General features: G+C 44.4%; 1 protein-coding gene across 1 annotated transcript in view; it reads right to left on the reverse strand.

Moving 5' to 3' along the window:
• The window catches only part of colgalt1b (collagen beta(1-O)galactosyltransferase 1b), a 57,491-nt gene that overhangs the window by 4,514 nt on the left and 34,443 nt on the right, over nt 1–18,534 (reverse strand). Inside the window, exons 3-11 of the mRNA XM_072564074.1 lie at nt 15,531–15,648; nt 13,836–13,970; nt 11,670–11,874; nt 9,784–9,903; nt 8,850–8,926; nt 7,772–7,878; nt 6,513–6,645; nt 4,620–4,747; nt 1,817–2,023 (exon numbers count right to left, since the gene is read on the reverse strand). Of these exons, the coding sequence (XP_072420175.1) occupies nt 1,817–2,023; nt 4,620–4,747; nt 6,513–6,645; nt 7,772–7,878; nt 8,850–8,926; nt 9,784–9,903; nt 11,670–11,874; nt 13,836–13,970; nt 15,531–15,648 (1,230 nt within the window). The remainder of the gene's footprint in view (nt 1–1,816; nt 2,024–4,619; nt 4,748–6,512; nt 6,646–7,771; nt 7,879–8,849; nt 8,927–9,783; nt 9,904–11,669; nt 11,875–13,835; nt 13,971–15,530; nt 15,649–18,534) is intronic.

Raw genomic sequence — 18,534 nt, forward strand, 5'->3', positions numbered from 1 at the left:
CTCCCCCGACTCTCAACTATATTTTGGGGATAGGATTCCAGATTGCCACCCTAAAATGCTTCCCAACATCACTCCAAATAGTTGAGATCTACTTTTGAGGTTTAGGTCCTTTGTTTGGACTCCCTTCCATCTCCCCGATGAACATTAATCACCTTGAAGTCTGCCACTGGATAGGCTCAATTATCTAAATCCAAGGGAATACAAACCAAGTCTTAGCAGCCTGCCTTCATTTTAATCCATTCAGCCAGAGTCTTATACCAACACACTGCCCTCTCCGAGACCACCATGTCTATCCTTAATGACGTCAATGGATTGCAATATTCTATATGCACTGTACCCAGATCTCTGCAAAATTGTCACAGAACGTTTATACAAGATGGTTAGAAGAGGGTGGATTTTACATTTAAGTTTTAGTTTGCTTAATTTTGTCAGCTTTACGGGCTTTTTACAAACACGTGTATTCTGATAGTCTGTCAAAGGATAGAGGCCATTGTTGTACTAGGCATACCCATTAATGCTGATGACATTAACTACCAGGCTTTTTATATTTTAAATTAGGCAGGCAAATTCAAACTGGTCAGGGCATTGGCCTGAGAAATGAACCAGCAAATGTCTGTCACCTATTTGTTGAGTTGAAACGGGTGCAGTACATGCGTAGTTCTGTCAGTCAGCAAAGCACAGAGCCATAAGTATTAATACGTGTCCCATTAATATTATTTAATACACGTTGCACTTGCTTCCATTCCACACAAGTGCGTCATATCGTGAAACCAATTGACAATCTTAATGACCACGATAACTACGAAAGCCTAGGCTCGAGAAGCCTACTTCAGCTCCCAATTCACAAGCTCATATCTTGTTCACCTTAGGGAAGGTCTGTTATCCTCAACTAGCCTGACCTACATGTGCCTTCAGACTAACAGCAATGTGGTTGACCATTAATTGCCCTTTGAAATGGCCCAAGCCACTCAGTTCAAGAGTAATTAGAGATAGACAACCAATCCTGGCCTTACCATTTGTGCCCACATATCAAAAAGAATAGTTTCTTTAACATGTTATATAGAACCCAGGGACACTGTTTTGCAATTAATCAGAGGGCAGACAAGGAAGCTAGATGATAAGTCTACCTCAGGTAGAGTGAGTATCAAACCTACACTGTTGGCATTATTCATTTTCACATGTACTGTGTACAATTTTGGTCTCCTTACGGTTCACTAGGTCGAATCTGGAATTGAGGAGGTTAGTTTATGAGGAGAGATTGAGTAGACTGGGCCTGTACTAATTAAAATTTAGACGAATGAGGGGGCATCTTACAGATATCCATTCCTTTCATAGGTTTGTGTAAGATAGAAGCAGGGAGGTTGTTTCCACTAGCAGGTGAAACAAAATAACGAGGAGCAGATTTAGGACTGAGTTGATGAGGAACACCTTCACCCAAAGGGTTGTGAATCTGTGGAATTCCTTGCCCAGTGAAGCAGTTGAGGCTATCTTGTTGGATGTTATTAAGGCAACGATAGATAGACCTTTGAACAGTAAAGGTATTAAAAGGTTTATGGTGAGCAGTTTACTCCTACTCTTATTTCTTATGTACTTTGAACAAAAGGCCAGTTAACTAAATAAACTGATCCTTCAACTTCAGGTTATCAAGTTTCAAATTAAAAATCCAGTATTTTACCCAAAAAGAAAAAGGGAGGAGTTTAACCCCCTTTTAATCTTTGACCTATTCATGCCACAAGACAATCAGTATCTCTTTCACACAGCCCTCAGCCAATGGATACTTCAGCAACAGACCAGTCTGAGCGCTCACGGTACATACACTGGGTGCTTGTTATACATCACGGGCAGAAATTCATCCACAGGTAACATCTTGGTGAATGGCTTGGCATCAATGAGCTTCTGTGCTCCTTGGAGTGAGAGGACATATCCGAGAGTCCAATAGGAGTAATCAGCCTCGACCAAATTCCGGACCCCAGGCACTGACTTTTCTGGGTGATCCACTTGCATCCGCTTTCGGCCAATGTAGCTGCAGGAAGTAGAAACGGAGGAGGGGGGTTTTGTTAGGGAGAGGTGGTGGTGCAGGAGCTGAAAGCAAAAGGGAGGATAAATTCCAAAAAACTGCGGGGCAAACATGTAACAAAATGTGGGATCTTTGGGATAAGCTAAACGAGATAGCTTACACAAGATCAAGACCAGATGAAGTAACAGATCAAAAAGAAAAGCTAATGTATAAAAAAAGGACTAAAAACAGAAATCACAGAAGCAGGAGAAACTCATCATCTGTGGAGAGAGAAGCAGAGTTAATGTCCTGAAGGGTCACATCAAACTCAAAGTTGACTGTTTCGCTCCATGAATGCTGCCAAACCTGCCGAGTTTCTCCAGCACATTCTGCTTTTATTTCAGATATGGAGGCAAGACGGTGGGGTAGTGGTAATGTCACTGGACGAGCAACCCAGATCTCCAGGCCAATGGTTCAGGAACTTGGGTTCAAATTTCAACTCGGTAGATGGCGAAATTTGAATTCAATAAAAAAATCTGGAATCAGGAGCTACCCTAATGGCAACGTGGCAACTATTGCTGATAGTCATCAAGACCCAGACCCACACATATGTGTTTGACACTTAACTGCCTTCTGCAAATTAGGGCTGGGCAAAAATGCTGGTCTGGCCTAGCCACACCCACATCTCATGAATGATTTATTTTAAAATGCAGCATCTGCACTCCTGTCTCTTCACTTGAGCAGAGGAATAGAAACAGGAAGATGAACTGAAAACATACATTTAAAAATAGACAGCAAAGGAAATTGGGCAAGGTTCGTTAATGGATAGCAGTATTTCTCTGAATCAGGTCATGGGGTCAAGTCAGGCCCATGAGAGTTAAGCAGCAAATCCAGGCTGCCACTCCAGTGCAGTATTGAGGGAATTAATGAATGTATTAATGAATGTGCTGCCTTTGAGATGCCATACTCAGCTGAACGTCAAAGATCCCATGGCCTATTACCAAAGATCAACAAGTGAATTTTCTTTGGGGGGGGGGGGGTGTAGGTCTTGGCTAATATTGTGCCTCAGGGCTCTTGCAGTGCAGTAGTTGTGTCCCTACCTCTGAGCTAGCAGGATGGGCTCACAACATGGCCTCACACACAGCGATGAGGTGATAAAAAAAGTACAATCTCTGTTTTTGGGTCTCAATTGAGAGATAAATGAGAAAGAACTTCTCTACTGTCCTTTAAACAGCGCCACAGTCATTCTCATCCAGCTGAGGGAACAGATGAGCGGCACGGTGGCACAGTGGTTAGCACTGCTGCCTCACAGCCCCAGAGATCCGGGTTCGATTCCTGCCTCAGGCGAATCTGTCTGGAGTTTGCACATTCTCCCAGTGTCTGCGTCGGTTTCCTCCCACAATCCAAAAATGTGCAGGTTAGGTGAATTGGCCATGCTAAATTGCCTGTAGTGTTAGGTGAAGGGGTGAATGTGGGGGAATAGGTCTGGGTGGGTTACGGGTCGGTGTGGACTTGTTGGGCCGAAGGACCTGTATCCATACTGTAAGTAATCTAAAAAAAGGGTACTTATCCGAAAAACAGAACATCCTCGGCGTCAATCAGGATTATGCATTTAAATGGATTAGGAATTGAACCCATGGCCTTCTGACTCAGAAGAGTGTGCTATTCCCTGAGCCACGGCTGGAACCTTTGACAGTGTTGCATGGTTTTTGTGTGGAGTGTAGACTGTAACACTCACCAAGTGCCCACATAAACCCTGCACAGGCAAACTTTATTCAGTTTTGAATGTGACCACCAACAGTGGCCAGTCCTACCACTAATGGCTTAACCAGGACCTCAATCGCTGCCCAAAATTATACTTCTGCTTATTCTGCTATAGGACCTGTAAACACATTCTAATTATGTCAAACTGCCCACACAGTTATTAACAGAACTGGCAACAACTGACAAATCCAGTTACAATTTGGGAATCGAAGGCAGAAATAGCATATATGACCTGGGTAGTCACATCAAACCTGCACTTATTGGCCATCTTTAATTGCACGAAGCAGATGGTGGCAGCTTTTACTCTTATTTTTAAGAAGTGTTAAGGATAGAATGGCATGGCAGCTCAGTGGTTATCACTGCTGCCTCACAATGCCAGGGACACAGGTTCAATTCCTCAGGCGACTGTCTGTGTGGAGTTTGCACATTCTCCCCATGTCTGTGTAGGTCTCCTTCAAGTTCTCTTGTTTCCTCCCACAGTCCAAAGATGTGCACGTTTAGGTGGATTAACCATGGGAAATGCAAGGTTACAGGAGTAGGGTAGGGGATTGGGTCTAGGTGGGATGCTCTTTGGAGAGTCAGTGTGGACTTGTTGGGCTGAACAACCTGTTTCCACACTGTCGGGATACCATGGATTCTCAGAGATGCTCATAGGGTGGTGTTACCCAGCCCCCAGAACACACAATGCTTATTAATAGCAATATGAGAGCTATGTTCTAACTGTGCATCCTCTGCCACCAACCACCACAACACTGTCAGGATTATAGGATGTCTGGCACAGATGGACTGTGGCATGTAGTGCATTACAAATGTAGGGCTAAAGGCGAACCAGATCGGGATGTTCTTTCCGCTCACTCACATCAGATCCCAGTCGAGTGCTACCTTCTCCACTTCCTTCATCAAATATTTCAGTCTCCGCTTGAAGAAGATCTCGAACCGTAGATCATCTTCAATGACCACAGAGGTCTGCAATCCTCGGTCGACAATCTACAGAGAATCAAAGGAACAAAGTGAAGGCCACGAGAGCCGGAAACTAAACACGGCAAAGTGAGGAGGTGCTCAACTTTCAGGAGTTCCACCACGTGGATCTAGGTTAATGCCCATGGGACAAGTACCTCAGCAAGACTGGGTGCCTCTGGGACCTAGACTGCAAGAAATGGGCACCCATAAGCCAGGGAGAGCTGGCCTCTGCCTGTACCCGTGGGAGAGTATAATGGCTGCTACCATGTGGAAAGTGGATGCCTACGCTCCAGGGAATGTTGAGCTGGAGTATCTTCTAATCCTGGGAAAGTGAATGTCCATACTTAGGGAAAGTGGCACATTCATGGGACTTGTACCCCAAGGAGTGCCAGTGCCCTGAACCTGTAGCTCACTGAATGTTAGATATCCATAGAGTCTATACCCTAGGAAGTTAGGGTACTCATAGCTCGGGGAGAGGTGTTGTGTCCACAGGAACTGTACCCCAGGGCATATTAGCCTTTCTCTGCTCAAAGGAAAACACTGAATATCTTTAGCTTGTCACTATAATGGAAGATCCTCATCCCTAGTACCATTCTAACCTGGTTCCATTTTACCCCAGTGGTCCAACATCACTTCCACAGTATGTTGCCCTAAACAAAGTGCAAAATCCCAACCTAGCCAGCAATTTATAAAGAGGTCACCCACTTTTGAAAATGTTTTTATAGTTCACGCAGATCCTCAGCCAGAGCTATATGGAAAAACTGACTCGAGTCAACTGATGTCTATGTGTCGAAAAAGTTTTGACTTTTCAAAGCAATAAGGTATTGAGCAGACTGTTGAGGAACATAATATTAGCAACATTAACATAGCAAGGAATATCTGGTATGTAACTGGAGATTAAGGCTTATTTATAGGGTGGCATGGTGGCTCAGTGGTTAGCACTGCTGCCTCACAGCACCAGGGTCCCAGGTTTGATTCCAGCCTCGGGCGACTGTCTGTGTGGAGTTTGCACATTCTCCCAGTGTCTGAGTGGGTTTCTTCCAGGTGCTTCGGTTTCCTCCCACACTCCAAAGATGGGCAGGTCAGGTGAATCGGCCATACTAAATTGCCCATAGTGTTAGGTGCACTAGTCAGAGGAAAATGGGTCTGGGTGGGTTACTCTTCAGAGGGTCAGTGTGGACTGGTTGGGCTGAATGGCCTGTTTCCACACTGTAGGGAATCTAATCTACAACTTTTCTATTATTGAGTATCATGGAGGAAAACCATCTCATCTTGCATGCACTTTGACAATTTATCGAGTACCAGCTTAAAAGAAAAATCAAACTTTATAGTAATCAGAAACTGCTGCATTCTCCAGGGCAACTATTCTACTTTACAGGGTGCACCTGCCAATCAATCAGCACTTTGCTCTCTGACTGTATAATGTTTACTTTATAATTTCTTGCCAAAAGTCCTAATGAGTGCAAGATGAAAAGCCTTGATAAGATGTGTCTTCTTTTTTCTAGCTATACTCAAGTCATAGAATCCCCTAGTTTTGAACTCTCCCACCCTAGGGAAAAGATCTTTGCTCATCACCTTATCTATGCCTCTCATGATTTTACAAACCTTTACACAGTCACTCCTCAATCTCCTCCACTCCAATAAAAAAAGACCCAGTCTTTCCAGTCTCTCCTTATAACTCAAAACCCCCATTCCTGGGCCTCTGCTCCTGTCCCTATTATTGTTGTACAGGTCAGTCCCAGCTGATTAAATCAAACTCCCAAGTCGCTCACCTAACACCGCAGCTCCTTACCTCTTTCCAGACATTGTAGTGACTGAGAAAACAGCCCATCTCCCCCTTGGTCAAAGGCCGGCCCGAGTAAGGATCTTCATAATTTGGCATCATATTGATACCAAGCGCCTTTACCTGGGTGCTGTTGAAGGCCCTGTAGGTATGAGTCATGGGGAAAGTATAAGCACATTTCACAAGGCCAACACCAACCAGCTAATTCAAGAAAGAAAGAAAATTAAATGCATTCAGCCCCTCCTCTCATTTTCTAACCCAGCAACCAATTTTCTGCACTTTACCCACATGAGGAGGTCAAAGCTGAAAAATGAGCAGCATGGAAGAGGAGAACTCATTTCAGGAAAGGGAGGAAGTTGAGGTTCTAACAGGTCTTATCCTATTCTCTCAAGATGTCCCTCACTTACCTCTCTGGGCAGCATGGTGGCTCAGTGGTTAGTACTACAGCCTCACACACCAGTGACCCAAGTTCATGGCATCCTTGGGTAACTGCTTGTGTGGAGTTTGCACATTCTCCTTGTGTTGGCATGGGTTTCCTCCCACATTCCAAAGATGTACATGTTAGGTGGATTGGCCATGTTAAATTATCCATAGCGTCTCAGGATGTGCAGGCTATGTGGATTCGCCATGCATAGTTACAGGGATAGGGTGGGGGAGTTGGTTTGTGTGGGCTGCTCTTTGGAGGACCAGTGAAGATTCAATGGGCTGAATGACTTGATTCCACATTATAGAGCTTCTATGATTCTATCCAGACTGATTGGTCTGCCTGTAAATCCCTTCTTTCCTAATGGCTGCACCACCGGGTCGGCAACACTAGCAGAAAGCTCGAAAGGTTTCAACTGATTAGCTGCAACTGATTGTCAGGTAATAATGGTCGAGGTATGATGCAGGATAGAATGCAGTACATAGGAAATAGAAGGGGTTTCATGTGGCTCAGGAAGCCTGCTTTGCCATTAGATCATGGCTAATCTTTCTACCTCAACGCCTTTGTCCTGCAGTTTTCTCACGTCACTTTATATCTTCCATATCTACCAGCTAGACTCAACGTCTGAAATTCCAAGGCTCTCCGAGCAGGGAATTCTACACGCCATTGTGAGAGAGAAGAAATTCCTCCTCATCTCTCACCTGCCTTGCCTCTATTTCAGTTGCTGTAATACGAAGACCAAATCTGTGCACAACAGTCTAAGATGGCACATTTTAGACAAACAGGATAGGGTCATAACCTTATCTCTATGCAGTGTGTAAGCTATGGCTTGTAACTCTGTTACCTTCCATCAACAGCATCAATTACTTTGCATGCAATCTCCTGCTCATGCAGCGAATTAAGCATTCGCATTCTCCGATCTGGACGGCGTTTCAAGTTGATCAGAAAAATCTAGGAGATAAAATTGCAAAAAATGCTTAAAGATGAACGTTAAGTTCAGGTATCTTCCAATAAGACATGTATACATATGCACGAGTATTCTTTCATGGGATGTGATTGTCACAGGCCAGGCCAGCACCTATCCCCCATCCCTGGTTGCCCTTTGGAACTGAATGGCCAGCTGGGCCAATTCAGAGGGCAGTCAAGAGTCAACCACATTGCTGTGGGTCTGGAGTCACACTTAGGCTAGATCAAGAAAAGATGCTGACTTCCCTTTTTTAAAGGCTAGTGAATTAGATGGGCTCTTAATGTTGATCTTTTGATAATTTTCAATGGTGACTGTGAAACTAACCATATAATACTAGATTTTATGAATTCAGGGTGGCATTTGGCCCCATGGCACCAGGACATTAACCTGGGTCTCTGAATTATCAGGCCAGTGATATTAATGCTCAGCTGCTGCCTCCCTGACTCTGCAGTCTTCTAAGCTATAAAGTCGACACAGTAAAACAAAAGGATCCTTATCCAACAAGGTGGTGAGTTTGAAATGGAAGGCAATTCAAGCTGTCCTGAGACCTCTGCCAAACAGTACAAGAGTTGCAATGTTGTAACATTTTCCTGGTATGAATATACATCAATGTTCCTTTAAAGATCATCACCTTCCACCTAACTCTAGTGGAAGAGGGTGTGGTAGCAACGACATTGGAGAAGTAAGCAAGAGGCTCAATCTAATGCTTTGGGTCCATGGGTTCAAATCTTATGGCAGCTACTGGAATGTAAATTCAAGCAATAAAGCTGGTCTCAGTCATGGTGACCTTGGTGAGAGGCTTACTCACTCCAGACTACATGTGACTCCAAACACACAACAATGTAGTTGATTCTTAACCACCCTCTGAAATGGCCCAGCAACCCGCAGCAGTTAAGAGATGGGCAAACCATTGGCCTTCCCACACTCCAACAGCAAGTTCAAATAACAAACGTACCTCATCGAAGCCCATCTTATCGGGGTACTTTGGTGCCACAGACAAGTATTTGGAAGGCTCCATGGGAGGGTGGTTCACTGAAACACAAACAGTGTGTGAGAACATGGAGGATTCACCACTGGATATCTCTGAGACGGAATGTGCACACACAAACTGTCTATACAGTGAACAGGAGCTGGGTATCCAGCCAATGTTGGCACTTTGAAAGAGCCATTCCACTAGTCTCACACCATCCTCATAAACCAGCAACATTTTCCTCCATCAGCATTTATCCAACTCCCATTTAAAATGACTATCGAATTTTCTTCTGCAGCTTTTCAAGCAGGCCGTTCCAAATTGCAACATTCCATTCCTCGCATACAATGTTCTCCTTTTCTCCCCTTGCATCTCTTGCCTTTAGTGGGTCACCCACGGAGGATACTTATTGTCTGTCTCATGTTTCTGGACGTTTGCATGTTCAAGTTTCCCTGATCTGACGTATAGCTGGCAACATACAAGTCAATCACAGAGCGGCCACAGGGAGTAAGATCCCCAAAAGCTGACAGTTGTTCCGCCAAAGTGGTTGGGGTGGCATGGTGGCTCAGTGGTTAGCACTGCTGTCCCACTGTGCCAGGACCCACGTTCAATTCCACCCTCGGGAGACTGCCTGTGTGGAGTTTACACATTCTCTGTGTCTGAGTGGGTTTCCTCCCGGTATTCCAGTTTCCTCTCACAGACCAAAGATGTGCAGGTTAGGTGGACTGGCCATACTAAATTGCCCAGTGTTCACGGATGTGTAGGCTAGGTGAGATAACCATCTGAAATGAAGGGTTACAGGGATGGAGTGGGGTGGGATGCCCTTCGGAGGGTTGGTGTGGACTCAATGGGTCAAATACTTGCTTCCACATTGTAGGGATTCTATGATTGAAGACAAAAGAAAAACTGCATCACTTACCCATAATCTCCAAATGGACATGAGTGAAGCTATCCATCTCATCCTGCATGGTGCTGGTCAACTTCAGCGGCACCTGCAGGAACCCATAATGTTCCTTATTACAGATATACATCTGGACCTCTGAAACAGAAAGCAAAGCATCTGCATTATTGCAACTGTGTCTAATCTACAAACTACACCAGTCAGTATCATACACTTGGTCAATGCAAGACACACAAACAGATGGTCAGTGGAGATTGTCACTTTGGAGATTCATGACGTGACATGTTGTAAAAACAGCACCTTGTATTTATTTAGCTGTCCATGATCTCAGGCAATTCCAAAGAACGTTACAGCCAACACAGTTCTTTCAAAGTCCGGCATCTGAGGAAACGCAGTAACCACTTTGTGAACAGCAAGCTTTCTTGCTCTCTGCCTGGAAGCAGCTGAGGGGTGGGGTGTGGGTTCAAACAAAAACTCCAGAACTGCCAGTCACTGATTTTTGCAAAAGCAAGGAGAGGAAGGATACCGAGAATGGAAAGCAAGGGAAATCAGACAGAAACATTGGAAAAGTGGTTAGCCTTTCAAGCCTGCTGCACCATTTGATCAGATCAAAATGGATCAATTTGTGGTCTCAACTCCACTTTGCTCCCTGCTCCCTATCTCCTATCCCCCTTATCAAAAATCTATCAAACTCAGCACTGAATCAATTCAAAGGTCCAGGCTCCACTGCCTCTCTGGGGGGGGGGGGGGGGGGGGGGGGGAAGAGAAATTTAGAGGCTAACGAACTTGGGACAAAATATTGCTCCCCATTTCTGTACTAAAAGAGAGATCTCTAAGAGGCAGAGATGAGGACAGATTCCCTCTCAACAGAGACTGTAGAATTCTGATCCCCAGAAAAAGTGAAGATGCATATCAGCCATGATCTTACTGAACGACACAGCAGGCTAAGGGTGCTAAACAGTCTCTCCCTGTTCCAGTCTTTGTCTGAAATCCAAGCTCACTGGCATGTCTAGCAGCTGCAACAATGTCCTCAGATGGGTCTCTTTATTGTTAAGCACAGGCCTTTGAGTCAGACATTATGCAGGTCAAAGGCAATAGTCATCACCTTCTCCCAAAGGAACACAAAAGATTTGTGTATAATGTATATTGTGAATACATTATTTATTCTAAGGCCACAAATGGAATACTATTTTGCTTAATCATTCATGGGATCTGAGCACCATTGGTAAGGCCAGCACTATTGTCCATCACTAATTGTCCAGAAGGCATTTGTGAGCCAACATTGCCGTTAGACTCACACATAGGTCAGACCAGGCGAGGATGGCAGATTCCCTCCCTAAAGGAAGGAACCAGATGGATGTTTGCACCAATTGACAGTGGTTACTTGGTCATCATTAGGTTAACTTTTAATTCCAGATTTTGTTTGGGTGAATTCAAATTTCACCATCGACTGTGGTGGGATTTAAACCAACGTTTCCCAGAACATGTCGGATTTTAGATTACTGCCTCTCCATTAACTATGGACAGTTTTAGTCCACTTATTGAAGGAAAGTTATATTGACATTAGAGGCAGTCCAGGGAAGGTTTAACTAGGCTCATTCCACCTTATAGGATATTGAGCAGGTTGGGCCTACACTCATTGGAGTTTAGAAAAATGAGGGGCAAACTTATTGAAACGTAGAAGATTCTAAGTGGATTTGACAACGTAGTTGTTTCCTTAGTGAGATAGTCTATGACCAGAAGACATCATCTTTTTTTTAGTTCATCCATGGTCAGCATCGGCAATGCTGACTCACCCAGCATTTATTGCTAGTTCTTAGACATGTCCCAACAGACTGTATCGTGCACAACTACAATGTATCTGCGCACTCTTATGCCCCCAACAACTGCATCCTGTTACTCACCTGCTTGTCGGCATGAAAAAGCAAAGACAATGATGTCGTCGAAAGACCAGGTGTAATCTGGGTGTGGAGGGTAAAACGCCAGTTGCTTGGAGGCCTCTTTACGGAGGTCGATCAGCATCGTGGAGTGGACCATGACAACTGGGAAGCAGCCCAGTCGGTCCCGCTTCCGTATGGGCACGTAGGCTGGGGTCCGCTTGTAATAACCCTTCCGAGCAAAGGAATTAGTTAAGGTATAGCACAGCTCCCAATAGCAGCAAAAGATGTCAACAGCGTTAGAGTCAGAGTCATAGAGATGTACAGCATGGAAACAGACCCTTCGGTCCATACCGACCAGATATCCCAACCCAATCTAGTCCCACCTGCCAGCACCCGGCCCATATCCCTCCAAACCCTTCCTATTAAATACCCATCCAAATGCCTCTTAAATGTTGCAATTGTACCAGCCTCCACCACTTCCTCTGGCAGCTCATCCCATACATATACCACTCTCTATGAAAAAGTTGCCCCTTAGGTCTCTTTTATATCTTTCCTCTCTCACCCTAAACCTATGCCCTCTAGTTCTGGACACCCCAAACCAGGGAAAAGACTTTGCCTATTTACCCTATCCATACCCCTCAATTTCATTTATGTAAATGACAAAAAGTTGAGGACCCAGCATCGAGCCTTGTGGCACTCCATTGGTCACAGGCCTCCAGTCTGAAAAACAACCCTCCTCCACCACCACCCTCTGACTTCTACCTTTGAGGCAGTTCTGGATCCAAATGGCTAGTTCTCCCTGTATTCCGTGAGATCTAACCTTGCTAACCAGTCTCTCACGGGGGGAGACTGTCGAATGCCTGACTGAAGTCCATATACCGCTCTGCCCTCATCAATCCTCTTTGTTACTTCTTCAAAAAACTCAATCAAGTTTGTGAGACATGTTGACTATCCCTAATCAGTCCTTGCCTTTCCAAATACATGTACATCCTGTCCCTCAGGATTCCCTCCAACATCTTGCCAACCACCGACATCAGGCTCACTGGTTTATAGTTCCCTGGCTTGTCCTTAACACCCTTCTTAAACAGTGGCACCACAGTAGCCAACCTCCAGTCACCTGTGACTATCGATGATACAAATATCTCAGCAAGAGGCCCAGCAATTACTTCTCTAGCTTCCCACAGTGTTCTAGGGTGCACCTGATCAGGTCCTGGGGATTTATCCACCTTTACCTGTTTCAAGAACTGGGGGCTGATCCAGGTTTGGTGCATGGTGAGGCGGGGGCAGGGTCATGGTGGAACCAGGCCAGGGCATGGTGCAGTGAGCATCACCCCCAGGACAACATATTTGAGGACTCACAATGATGCAGCATTGAGATGTTGAGTTCAGTGCTGACTCAGCATCACATGGTGACAACTCACTGAAGCATTTCAACCAGGACATGCGAGCACAACCTCCCATCAGGATCACCTGACCCCAGGCTCATTACCAAACAAACTTACATTCACATTGCAGGGATATTACTGTAAACATTTGAAAGGAGGATGAGACAGGGAGGAATACAATTTCAAAGAATTTTGATTCGTTAGCGAGAAAGCATTGCCGCTGACAAAGGACAACAGTTAGGGCCCACAGATTTAAGGTTGATTAGCAAAATAACCAGAGGTGAGGCAAGGATTGAAAGCTTAATGAATGAACTATAATGATCTGGATTCCATTATCTTCAAAACAGTTTTAATTAGCAATTTTTAAAGGTGACTTGAATATATTCTTTGCATGGGAATCATTTACAGTTATGGGGAACAAATACAGCAGGGGAATAATCAGTCAGTTCCCTCAAAGAACAGCAACAGGCACAATACGGCCAAATTACCTGCTTCGGTGCAGAGATTTTGAAATGGATAACGGGACAGAACTGACCCAGAGGAGGATTGAGACTGGTTGTAACGGGTTTGAACTTAGAAGACATGGCCAGAAGTGGAAAAGCTGGGAAGGTTCATAGAAAGCATGAGCTCTAGAAAAGAGAACGAAGGCTTGGGCACCAACTGGAGAATAAAGGAAAAGAAGCTGAGAGGAATTTGGAAGCTAAGGAGTTGAGAGTAGTCACAGTTTGGAAAATTAAGAAACTGAAGAAATTAACTAACACACAAAATGGAAGTTGAACAACACAATTAATGATTGTTGACCTACCTCAGCAGTCATTCCACACCAGAAATTGGAATATGCAGAGCGCGAGTCCAACATGGGTGCCACAACTGTTTTGTTCTCCGCTATGAGGTGGTTTAAGGTGTCAGGGTTGATCAGGAAGTTGTCTGCATCGAGAAACTGGGAAGGAAAAGACCATTGGAGTACAGCAGTTCCAGAAAACAGATTGCCAGGAAGAGAGAGGCGCACACACAATACAGTGTTAGATTACATGAACTCCGGACACAAGTCATTGCGTACTTAATAGAGAACTCCACAAAGCAAGACAGGAATGGAGACACCACACCGTAATTAGGAGTCTGAAAATGAATTGAAATGTTGCCATTTGTGTAGAACATGGTATCAATTAGGAACACAAGTAGTTCATGCTGTTCTCAAGACCATTCTACCACTCATATTGGTCCAGTGTCCAAACTCAATTTGGTGACCTCAACTTCAGAATCAATAATGCACTTGCCTAATAAAAGTCCATCACACTCAGTGCTGAAATTTTTACTTGTCCAGCTCAGTGAGAGAGTGTGTTCCAGATTGCCACTATCATCTGTGTGAAATGCTTCCTGTCACTACCCCGAATGGCCTGCCTCTAAATTTAAGATGATATTTTATCTTTCTGGGCACCTCTCAATCAGAAGAAAGAGTTTCTCTTCCTCTAAACTGCAGCAGCGTGTGATGGAGAGATGTACTCTGATCCAAACTGATTATTTCCTTGGAATTGTTCCCAGAGGTGCGGGAGAAACCTTGTTACTGCCTGCAAACCGTCACATGGATGTGAGAGCAGATTAAGTCAAACTCCTGGCCCCATACTTTACAGATTCTGGACAACAGCTGCAGCCCCAGCTCGATCATGTTCCCCTAGCCACATCCCTCAGCGGGGGCACTTCAGATCCATCTCCACCCAGCTTTAAAGGCACACCACACCTTCCTCTCAACAAAAATCAGGAGTGCATCCTTGGGCATCCACCAAACAGCAAGTTAATTCTCTTTTGAATCCAACGCTGAATAAACTACCAAAATCCATTGGCCCACAATTATCTGGTCTTTGTGGAACACTATCTGTAGTTTTGAACTGCCATCCTTTAAAGTGAAAATTGCACACTATATGAAAATCACATATTTATGTAAAGATTGAAAGACATACGGTGCACATATGGTCCATGCTGTATAGGAATAAATGATTGTTGACCTGTGGTTCCTGGAGGGCTCCATAACATTGGGGTTTAAATTGGATCACTTCTACATCTAGCAGAAAGAAAAAACCTGCATTTCTGTCTCACCTTTTATGATATTCAAAAGCATTTGCCACCAATGAAGGTTAAGTGTAATCATTGTTGCAATGTAGGAGATATGGTAGCCAATATGGATACAGAAAGGTCCCACTACAGCAACATGATAAAAATGACTAGATAGTCTGTCTTAATGATATTGGTTGTGTGATAAATATTGGCCACAGTGAGGCATCCCTACAGTACAATACTGGACAGTGGCTACAGCGAAACGAGAGCTCTTGACCCTTTGACTTAGAGGGAGAGCACTACCCACTGAATTATGATACAGTCTTCTGTTTGGGGACCAGAACAAATTTAATTTTGCTCAAACTAACCATTACTTGTATGCTTTCTAGCCAGATGCATGCTTCTTAACACATGCAGGAACACTAAAGAGAAACATAGCTGCCCTTACCAAAATATAATCAGCCCATCGATCCCTGGCTGAGTTCAGTGCTGCTTGCCTCAGCTTCATCACATGCTCATAGCGGGAGTCAGACCAATGCTTAGGCCCCATTTCATCAAAGTAGGATCTGAAATTTGACATTGCAAAGCACACACAAGACATGGATATTCAGTGCCACACCAAGACAAACAATTCATTGATTCCTGTCTGAGCTGCCTATTTGTCTCTGCTACACTGACCACTGTCAGAGCAGTCTAATCCCTTCCATTTTTCTCAAGGTGTCCAGCAATCTACTTTGTTGAGGAAGTTGTAAAAGGCTGTCTGGCAGCCCTATTGTTCAGGAAGTTTTTTCTCTCTCAATGAGTTCCTTAAATATAATATGCTTTTGTCATTCTGTCACCCACCTCCTCCATTTCCACTTCTCCTGGTCTTACAGGCCTGCCACTCAGGAGGCCATCAGCAATGTCATAGAAACACCATTGTCCACATTGGAACCAACGATATAGGAAGGGAAAAAGTTGAGATTCTGAAGGGAGATTACAGAGAGTTAGGCAGAAATTTAAAAAGGAGGTCCTCAAGGGTAGTAATATCTGGATTTCTCCCAGTGCTACAAGCTAGTGAGGGCAGGAATAGGAGGATAGAGCAGATGAATGCATGGCTAAGGAGCTGGTGTATGGGAGAAGGATTCACATTTTTGGATCATTGGAATCTCTTTTGGGGTAGAAGTGACCTGTACAAGAAGGACGGATTGCACCTAAATTGGAAGGGGACTAATATACTGGCAGGGAGATTTGCTATAACTGCTTGGGAGGATTTAAACTAGTAAAGTGGGGGGTTGGGGGGGGGTGGGGGGGTGGGACCCAGGGAGATAGTGAGGAAAGAGATCAATCTGAGACGGGTACAGCTGAGAACAGAAGTGAATTAAACAGTCAGGGCAGGCAGGGACAAGGTAGGACTAATAAATTAAACTGCATTTATTTCAATGCAAGGGGCCTAACAGGGAAGGCAGATTAACTCAGGGCATGGTTAGGAACATGGGACTGGGCGATCATAGCAATTACAGAAACATGGCTCAGGGATGGGCAGGACTGGCAGCTTAATGTTCCAGGATACAAATGCTACAAGGAGGATAGAAAGGGAGGCAAGAGAGGAAGGGGAGTGGCATTTTTGATAAGGGATAGCATTACAACTGTGCTGAGGGAGGATATTCCTGGAAATACATCCAGGGAAGTTATTTGGGTGGAACTGAGAAATAAGAAAGGGATGATCACCTTATTGGGATTGCATTATAGACCCCCTAATAGTCAGATGGAAATTGAGAAACAAACTTGTAAGGAGATCTCAGCTAGCTGTAAGAATAATAGGGTAGTTATGGTAGGGGATTTTAACTTTTCAAACATCGACTGGAACTGCCATAGTGTTAAAGGTTTAGACGGAGAGGAATTTCTTAAGTGTGTACAAGACAATTTTCTGATTCAGTATGTGGATGTACCTACTAGAGAAGGTGCAAAACTTGACCTACTCGTGGGAAATAAGGCAGGGCAGGTGACTGAGGTGTCAGTAGGTGAGCACTTTGGGGCCAGCGACCATAATTCTAGTCGTTTTAAAATAGTGATGGAAAAGGATAGACCAGATCTAAAAGTTGAAGTTCTAAATTGGAGAAAGGCCAATTTTGACGTTATTAGGCAAGAACTTTTGAAAGCCGATTGGGGGCACATGTTCGCAGGTAAAGGGACAGCTGGAAAATGGGAAGCCTTCAGAAACAAGAATCCATAGACAGTATATTCCCGTCAGGGTGAAAGGGAAGGCTGGTAGGTATAGGGAATGTTGGACGACTAAAGAAATTGAAGGTTTGGTTAAGAAAAAGAAGGAAGCATATATCAGGTATAGACAGGATAGATCGAGTGAATCCTTAGAAGAATATAAAGGAAGTAGGAGTATACTTAAGAGGGAAATCAGGAGGGCAAAAAGGGGACATGAGATAGCGTTGGCAAATAGAATTAAGGAGAAGGGGTTTTACAAATATATTAAGGACAAAAGAGTAACGAGGGAGAGAATAGGGCCCCTCAAAGATCAGCAAGGAGGTCTTTGTGTGGAGCCACAGAAAATGGGGGAGATACTAAATGAATACTTTGCATCAGTATTTACAGTGGAAAAGGATATGGAAGATATAGACTGTAGAGAAATAGATGGTGACATCTTGAAAAATGCCCAGATTACAGAGGAGGAAGTGCTGGATGTCTTGAAATGGTTAAAGGTGGATAAATCCCCAGGACCTGATCAGGTGTACCCAAGAACTCTGTGGGAAGCTAGAGAAGCGATTGCTGGGCCTCTTGTTGAGACATCTGCATAATCGATATTCACAGGTGAGGTGGCGGAAGACTGGAGGTTGGCAAACGTGATGCCACTGTTTAAGAAGGGTGGTAAGGACAAGCCAGGGAACTATAGACCGGTGAGCCTGACGTCAGTGGTGGGCAAGTTGTTGGAGGGAATCCTGAGGGACAGGATGTACATGTATTTGGAAAGGCAAGGACTGATTAGGGATAGTCAACATGGCTGTGTGTGTGGGAAATCATGTCTCACAAACTTGACTGAGGGTTTTGAAGAAGTAACAAAAAAGATTGATGAAGACAGAGCAGTAGATGTGATCTATGTGGACTTTCAGTAAGGCGTTCGACAAGCTTCCCCATGGGAGATTGGTTAGCAAGGTTAGATCTCATGGAATAAAGGAAGAACTAGCCATTTGGATACAGAACTGGCTAAAAAGGTAGAAGACAGAGGGTGGTGGTGGAGGGTTGCTTTTCAGACTGGAGGCCTGTGACCAGTGGAGTGCTACAAGGATCGATGCTGGGTCCTCTATTTTCGTCATTTACATAATGATTTGGATGCGTACAGTTAGTAAGTTTGCAGATGACACCAAAATTGGAGATGTAGTGGACAGCAAAGAGGGTTACCTCAGATTACAACAGGATCTGGACCAGATGGGCCAATGGGCAGAGAAGTGGCAGATGGA

This window comes from Chiloscyllium punctatum, chromosome 46 (assembly GCF_047496795.1).
Source record: "Chiloscyllium punctatum isolate Juve2018m chromosome 46, sChiPun1.3, whole genome shotgun sequence".
Taxonomy (NCBI): domain Eukaryota; kingdom Metazoa; phylum Chordata; class Chondrichthyes; order Orectolobiformes; family Hemiscylliidae; genus Chiloscyllium; species Chiloscyllium punctatum.